The 7,825-nt window shown below is 52.2% G+C and overlaps 1 protein-coding gene across 3 annotated transcripts; it reads left to right on the top strand.

Moving 5' to 3' along the window:
• The first annotated feature begins 547 nt into the window (after positions 1 to 547).
• Positions 548 to 7,177, top strand: LOC115409293 (uncharacterized). Of its 3 annotated transcripts, none has more exons than XM_030120414.1 (5): positions 548 to 645; positions 720 to 764; positions 4,714 to 4,962; positions 5,084 to 5,323; positions 5,388 to 7,177. In XM_030120414.1, the coding sequence occupies exons 1-5, from the start codon at positions 615 to 617 to the stop codon at positions 5,594 to 5,596; spliced, it is 774 nt and encodes a 257-aa protein (XP_029976274.1). In that variant the 5' UTR covers positions 548 to 614; the 3' UTR covers positions 5,597 to 7,177. The 3 variants fall into 3 exon arrangements, 2 of the variants coding, with proteins under 2 accessions (XP_029976274.1, XP_029976265.1); XR_003933934.1 differs by having other exon boundaries at positions 549 to 645; positions 5,406 to 7,177; XM_030120405.1 differs by having other exon boundaries at positions 551 to 645; positions 4,711 to 4,962.
• The last annotated feature ends 648 nt before the right edge of the window (positions 7,178 to 7,825 follow it).

Below are 7,825 nucleotides of genomic sequence, written 5' to 3'. Positions count from 1 at the left end.
CGGTCGGGGGAGCACTCGCTATCTGAGCAGGGTCTCACGGAGATGCTGGAACATTATAATCAGAGATCCAGCAGATAGAAATACTCTGAGGACTGCTGGCTGCAGAGCTCCAGATCAGAACCTCAACATTCCCTGAGAGACCTGAGGAGCTGCCCTCTGATATGTCTCCCTTTGGGAGGAACTGGATAATCTGCTTCACCCAGAGCTCCTCCCTGGTAAACCAGGGTTAGACGTGGAGTGCAAACACCTTTGATATGATTGTTTTTAATGGGATTGAAAAAAAACACATGTAAACTGGGCCATTGTGTGTTGTTGTGGTAGTTAATATTGTCATACTCATTGTTGTTTTGTTGTTTACGTACATGTCATCTGTACTGCTGATGTTTGCGTGTTACCATGACAAGCTTCGACCTTTGCTGCTCAACTTCGGTGATGCCAAGTGTCTTCATAGAGAGAAACCCAATCAGAGGAGACATCCTGTGGGGGTGACACTTGCTGAAGCGAGTTCTTTAAGTCAGCATCCTGTCAATGTTTTTCTCTTTCTCAGTAAATTTCAGTGACGTAAGTGAGAGAAGCGACAGTGACAAGCAGGCTGGAACCAGACTGACTGCACGATGGAGGGAAGACGTGTTCTGCAGCTGCTCTGTAAGAACTGTTCTCTGCAGGTTCTCCTGTCTCCTCCACCTGAGAACCTCAGACCAGCTCCTCTCTCTCTGCAGGTCTGACCTTCACTCTCATCTCCACCACTCTGCCATCTCTTCCAGGTCAGTGAACCTCCATCATACCACATCCGGTTTGTGTGTTGGTTCCAGGTTCTGTCCAGTCTAGACGTTACAGCGACTCTTTGAGGAGCAGTTCAGCTACTGAAGCTCCATCTGGTGACGGTGGTGAGCTGCTGTAGCGTCTGGTCTCTTGGAACTTGCTGATGGTTCCTTTCTCACTAGACTGAATACTCAATCCATCAAACCAAAGGCCTTTATCAAGCTCACAGTTTATTTCTCAAATCAAAAATGAGCTGCCCTAGAACTGCCACCTTAACGTGGTGGGGGAGTTTGAGAGCCCGCATGATCCCAGGAGCTATGTTGCCGGGGGGCTTTATGCCCCCTAGTAGGGTCTCCCATGGCAAACAGGTCCTGGGTGACGGGCCAGACTGAGAGCAGTTCAAATCCCCTATGAGTAGAAAAAGAACAAAGGTCGTTACGTCGCCCGGTATGGCGCAGCCGGGGCCCCACCCTGGAGCCAGGCCTGGGGTTGGGGCTCGTGAGCGAGCGCCTGGTGGCCGGGTCTTTGCCCACGGGGCCCGGCCGGGCTCAGCCCGAAGGGACGACGTGGGCCTGACCTCCGGTGGGCTCACCACCCACCGAGGGAACCGTAGGGGCCGGGTGCAGTGTGGATTGGGTGGCAGCCGACGGCAGGGTGCCCGGCGACCCGATCCCCGGACACAGAGTCTGGCTCTAGGGACATGGAATGTCACCTCGTTGGCGGGGAAGGAGCCCGAGCTTGTGAGGGAGGTTGAGAGGTACCGGCTAGATATAGTCGGGCTCACCTCCACACATAGCCTGGGCTCTGGAACCCAACCTCTCGAGAAGGGCTGGACTCTCCACTTCTCTGGCGTTGCCCGCGGTGAGAGGCGGCGGGCTGGTGTGGGTTTGCTTGTAGCCCCACAGCTCAGCTGCCATGTGTTGGAGTTCACCCCAGTGAACGAGAGGGTTGCATCCCTGCGCCTTCGGGTCGGGGATAGGTGCCTCACTGTTGTCTCGGCTTACGGGCCGAACAGCAGTGCAGAGTACCCGGCCTTCTTGTAGTCCCTGGGAGGGGTGCTGGACAGTGCTCCGACTGGGGACTCCATTGTTCTACTGGGGGACTTCAACGCCCACGTGGGCAGCGACAGTGAGACCTGGAAGGGGGTGATTGGACCGCACGGCCTCCCCGATCTGAACCCGAGTGGTGTTCTGTTATTGGACTTCTGTGCTAGTCACAGTTTGTCCATAACGAACACCATGTTCGAGCACAGGGGTGTCCATAAGTGCACTTGGCACCAGGACACCCTAGGTCGGAGGTCGATGATCGACTTTGTTGTCGTGTCATCTGACCTCCGGCCGCGTGTTTTGGACACTCGGGTGAAGAGAGGGGCAGAGCTGTCGACCGATCACCACCTGGTGGTGAGTTGGATTCGCTGGCGGAGGAGGAAACCGGACAGACTTGGCAGACCCAAACGTGTTGTGAGGGTCTGCTGGGAACGTCTGGCGGAACCCTCTGTTAGCATGGCTTTCAACTCCCACCTCTGGGAGAGCTTCTCTCATGTCCCGAGGGAGGCTGGGGACATTGAGTCCGAGTGGACCATGTTCTCCACCTCCATTGTCGAAGCAGCTGCTCAAAGCTGTGGTCGTAAGGTCTCCGGTGCCTGTCGTGGCGGCAACCCCCGAACCCGGTGGTGGACACCGGAAGTAAGGGCTGCTGTCAAGCTGAAGAAGGAGTCCTATCGAGCCTTGCTGGCTCATGGGACTCCCGAAGCAGCTGACGGGTACCGGCAGGCCAAGCGAACTGCAGCCCGAGCAGTTGTGGAGGCAAAAACTCGGGTCTGGGAGGAGTTCGGCGAGGCCATGGAGGAGGACTATCGGTCGGCCTCGAAGAAATTCTGGCAAACCGTCCGGCGCCTCAGGAGGGGAAAGCAGGTCTCCGCCAACACTGTTTACAGTGAAGGTGGGGAGCTGCTGACCTCAACTGGGGATATTGTTGGACGGTGGAAGGAATACTTTGAGGACCTCCTCAATCCCGTCGCCACGTCTTCCGTGGAGGAAGCAGAGGCTGAGGTCTCAGAGGTGGACTCGTCCATCACCCAAGCTGAAGTCACTGAGGTGGTTGGCAAGCTCCTCGGTGGCAAGGCACCGGGGGTGGACAAGATTCGGCCTGAGTACCTTAAGTCTCTGGATGTGCAGGGACTGTCCTGGTTGACACGTCTCTGCAACATCGCGTGGCTGTCGGGGACGGTGCCTCTGGATTGGCAGACCGGGGTGGTGGTCCCCCTGTTTAAAAAGGGGGACCGGAGGGTGTGCTCCAACTATAGGGGGATCACACTCCTCAGCCTCCCCGGGAAAGTCTATTCCAGGGTACTGGAGAGGAGGATCCGACCGATAGTAGAACCTCGGATCCAGGAGGAACAATGCGGTTTTCGTCCTGGTCGTGGAACAGTGGACCAGCTCTATACCCTCCATAGGGTGCTTGAGGGTTCGTGGGAGTTTGCCCAACCAGTCCACATGTGTTTTGTGGATTTGGAGAAGGCATTTGACCGTGTCCCTCGTGGTGTCTGGTGGGGGGTGCTCCGGGAATACGGAGTCCGGGGCCCCTTGTTAAGGGCCGTCCGGTCTTTGTATGACCGGAGTCGGAGTCTGGTCCGCATTGCCGGCAGTAAGTCGGACCTGTTCCCGGTGCATGTTGGACTCCGGCAGGGCTGCCCTTTGTCACCGGTTCTGTTCATAATCTTCATGGACAGAATTTCTAGGTGCAGCCAGGGGCCGGAGGGGGTCCGGTTCGGGAACCACAGGATTTCATCTCTGCTTTTTGCAGATGATGTTGTCCTGTTGGCTTCATCGAACCCGGACCTACAGCATGCACTGGGGCGGTTCGCAGCCGAGTGTGAAGCGGCAGGGATGAGGATCAGCACCTCCAAATCCGAGGCCATGGTCCTCGACCGGAGGAAGGTGGCTTGCCCCCTCCAGGTTGGTGGAGAGACCCTAGCCCAAGTGGAGGAGTTCAAGTATCTTGGGGTCTTGTTCACGAGTGGGGGACGGATGGAGCGTGAGATTGACAGGCGGATCGGTGCAGCGGCTGCAGTGATGCAGTCGTTGTATCGGTCCGTCGTGGTGAAGAAGGAGCTGAGCCGAAAGGCGAAGCTCTCAATTTACCGGTCAATCTACGTTCCCACCCTCACCTATGGTCATGAGCTTTGGGTCATGACCGAAAGGACAAGATCCCGGATACAAGCGGCCGAAATGAGCTTCCTCCGTAGGGTGGCTGGGCGCTCCCTTAGAGATAGGGTGAGGAGCTCAGTCACCAGGGAGGAGCTCGGAGTAGAGCCGCTACTCCTCCACATCGAGAGGAACCAGCTGAGGTGGCTCGGACATCTGTTTAGGATGCCTCCTGGACGCCTCCCTGGGGAGGTGTTCCGGGCATGTCCCACTGGGAGGAGACCCCGGGGAAGACCCAGGACACGCTGGAGAGACTATGTCTCTCGGCTGGCCTGGGAACGCCTTGGGACCCTCCCAGAGGAGCTGGAGGAAGTGTCTGGGGACAGGGAAGTCTGGGCATCCCTGCTGAGACTGCTGCCCCCGCGACCCGGCCCCGGATAAGCGGTAGAAAATGGATGGATGGATGGAAAAATGAGCTGCCTGCTTCATTGATTAGTGCTGACAGTCCCTGTACTGTCCAGTCTGTCCTGGATCCTGCTGCTACTTCATTTGTCTTTGGGACAGGTGCTAATCTACATGTCTGGACGGCCGCAGCCCTGCATGTGTTCCATGTCTCCCTGCTTCAACACAGCAGATTGAAATGAGTGACTCATGTTCAGAATTTCTGTTGACCTCGGTGCAGGCACCTCAGTGAGATTCACCTGTGCTGCAGCTGGGAGACATGGAAAACATGCAGGGCTGCAGCATTCCCGACATGCAGATTGACACCCCTGGCTTCAGCGTTGGTTCCTCTCGTTCTCAGCAGGTCTGACTGTGAGTCCCAGCAGATCTCAGTTCCTTCAAGGAGCCTCAGTGTCTCTGAGCTGTGAGGAGGACGGATGGACAGTCTGGAGGAAGACCAGCAGCAGACAGAGGAGTTCATGTGGAGACATGTGGGGAAAACCTGCTGGTTCCTCCTGTAGAATCAGCTACATGACGACCAGAGGCAGTGGAGTTTACTGGTGTGAGTCCAGAGAGGGAGCAGCTGGAAGCAGCATCAACATCACTGTAGCTGGTAAGAGAAGTGTGTGTGTGTGTGTGTGTGTGTGTGTGTGTGTGTGTGTGTGTGTGTGTGTGTGTGTGTGTGTGTGTGTGTGTGTGTGTCTCAGATGCTGGACTCTGCTCTCTGTGTCCAGATACAGTGGTCCTCCAGAGTCCAGTCCTCCCTGTGATGGAGGGACAGGACGTCACTCTGGGTTGTAGAACCAGCGCTCCCTCCACCCTCTCAGCTGAGTTCTTTAAAGATGGCGTCTTCATTGGGACCGAGTCCACAGGTCACATGACCCTCCGCCATGTTTCCCGCTCTGCTGAAGGCCTCTACAGGTGTAGCTTCAGAGGTGTTGGAGAGTCTCCACCCAGCTGGATCTCTGTCTCAGGTGAGGAGCTGAACTCTGCTTCCTGATTCAGCCTCATGCTCACCTGCTGGGACTCTCTCTGCAGCTCCACCTACCAAGGCAGCTCCGCCCACTGAGGGAGCTCCGCCCACAAGTGGAGCTCCGCCCACTTCCATCACCTTCCTCCAGCTTGTGGTCAGTTTTCTGCTACCTGGTGGTTTTCTGTCCGAACTCCATCTCCACTCTGCTCACGGTGTCTTCTTTCAAGAAAGAGTGAAAAGAATGTCTCTTCCCCAATATTTGGAAATTGGCTAAAGTCACCCCCCGAGCTCAAGATAATAAGCTGCTATTAGTGGCACTAATAGCAGACCTGTTAGAATATTGCCCGTTCTGAGCAAGATTATGGAAAAGCTTATATTTGCACAAATTTCACAATATTTTATGAATCTTAATCTCCCCTCTGATTCTCAGCATGCCTTTAAAGACAGCCATTCTACCTCCACTGCACTTGTCCGTATTACTGATGACTGGCTTTGTAAACTTGATGCAAAAAATGATGTTGGGGCGTTCTTCTTAGATTTCAGTGCAGCCTTCGATATGACAGATCACAACTTGCTGTTGGACAAACTGTCTGCATATGGCTTTTCTGGTTGTTCCCTTCAGTGGTTTAATAGCTATTTAACTAATCGATCACAGTCAGTATACTTTAATGGTAGCTTTTCCTCGGCCCTGAGGCTAAACTGTGGAGTTCCACAGGGTAGCTGCCTCGGCCCTCTGTGTTTTTTTATTTTTACAAATGATCTTCCTTTTATCTTAAAAAGATCCTCTGTAGCTATGTATGCCGATGAGTCAGCTACATATTATGGTGCAGAGAACCTGCACATCTTAAATCATACGCTTTAGAATGATTTAGGCCAGGTATTTGAGTGGGTGGAGTCTAACAAGCTTGCATTAAACGTTAGTAAAACGAAGTGCATGATTCCAGATTCTAGAAAGCAATCAATGAATAGAAACCTTTTGTCGCTCTTCTTAAATAATATACCCCTGGAGCAGGTGCACAGGTTTGTTCTCCTTGACTTAACCTTAGATGATAATCTGAGCTGGACTAGTCACGTTGATAAGATTGCGACAAAAATGGGAAGAGCTCGTTCTGCTATGAGATGATGTGCCTACTTCATGACAGATGCATCGGTCAAATATGTCACCTCGTCATTAGTCTTTTCTCATCTGGATTATTGCTCAGACCTATGGTCGGTACCACAAAAAACATATTCACAAGCTACAGGTACTGCAAAACAAAGCTGCACGAATGGTTCTTCGCCGTCCATTTCGGACACACATTGAATATATGCAGCAGGGTCGCTCATGGCCACATGTGGAGAAGAGATTACAGAAGAATCTTGTCATTTTTTTCAGAATGTACATGAAAAAATGAAACCAAGGCCTCTTTTTCAGAAAATTATGTATGTTCATCAACGCCATAACCATTTGACCGGGCGCCAAATGGCAGAACACATATGTCTTCCTGAGGCTCAAACAGGTGCAGAGAACAGTGAGGTACAGGGCAGTTAATCTGTGGAACAACTTACCTTAAGTGGTAAGAAAACAGAACAACATAAAAAACTTTTAAAACCATGGTGGCGAAACGTTTTAAAGCTTGATTTAATCTTTGGTGCATTTTTAGTGTGTGTTTTATGTTTTAATTGTATTATTGTCTTGTTTCATTCTAATTTAATTGTGTGCATATATTCCATTCACTTTTCATTACCTTGTATTTTACTGATTAATGGCTTTATGTATTACTTCTTATGATTGTTTTATTCTGTGTATTCTGTTCACTATCTTTGTATTTTATTCTTGTGTACTATTAAATTTTATGATTGTTTAAGGAGTTATCGACCTTTTTCACACTTCCTGGTTTTTCAGCCAGAAATACGTAATCACTGGGACCTCCACTTCCGGTACCAATGGCACAAGCTAAAAACAAAAGACACTGTAGCGCACCTGGTTTCCAAAGAACGAAGAGGTCAGACAAAAGTGGGTTCAGCAGATTAGACACATCGGCAGCTGACATTTCTCTCCAGCAGGCTACGTCCAGGGGCTAAGTGTTAGCCGCCTTAAAACTGATGCTGTTCCAAGTCTCTTCAGATGGAATGAGTTCACACCGCATCCTACCGGGGAGTCCGTGTACGGCCGTTGCTCCAAACGGTAGTTTGTGGAGTTGTCTGTCCCAGAACTGGAAAGCAAACAGAAAGAAACTGCAGCAAAGGAGGCTAAACTGGACCATGACGATGCGACCCCGCCACCATCAAGTAAGAAGTTCCATCTGCTGTAACAACAGATTACATACAGGGATTACATATATAACTGTGTTCTTGCCACCCCGGCGGTATTGTGTCTGTCTCCTTCAAGCTCGGGTCCTCTACCAGAGGCCTGGGAGCTTGAGGGTTCTGCGCAGGATCTTCGCTGTTCCTTTTGAACAGAGATCTCAGATGCTGTTCCTGGTATCTGCTGGAGCCATCCTCCCAGCTTGGGGGTTACTGC

The sequence above is a fragment of the Salarias fasciatus genome, chromosome 3 (genome assembly GCF_902148845.1).
Source record: "Salarias fasciatus chromosome 3, fSalaFa1.1, whole genome shotgun sequence".
Classification (NCBI taxonomy): domain Eukaryota; kingdom Metazoa; phylum Chordata; class Actinopteri; order Blenniiformes; family Blenniidae; genus Salarias; species Salarias fasciatus.
The sequence above is the reverse complement of the archived record's forward strand: the minus strand, read 5'-3'. Positions and strand labels throughout refer to the sequence as shown.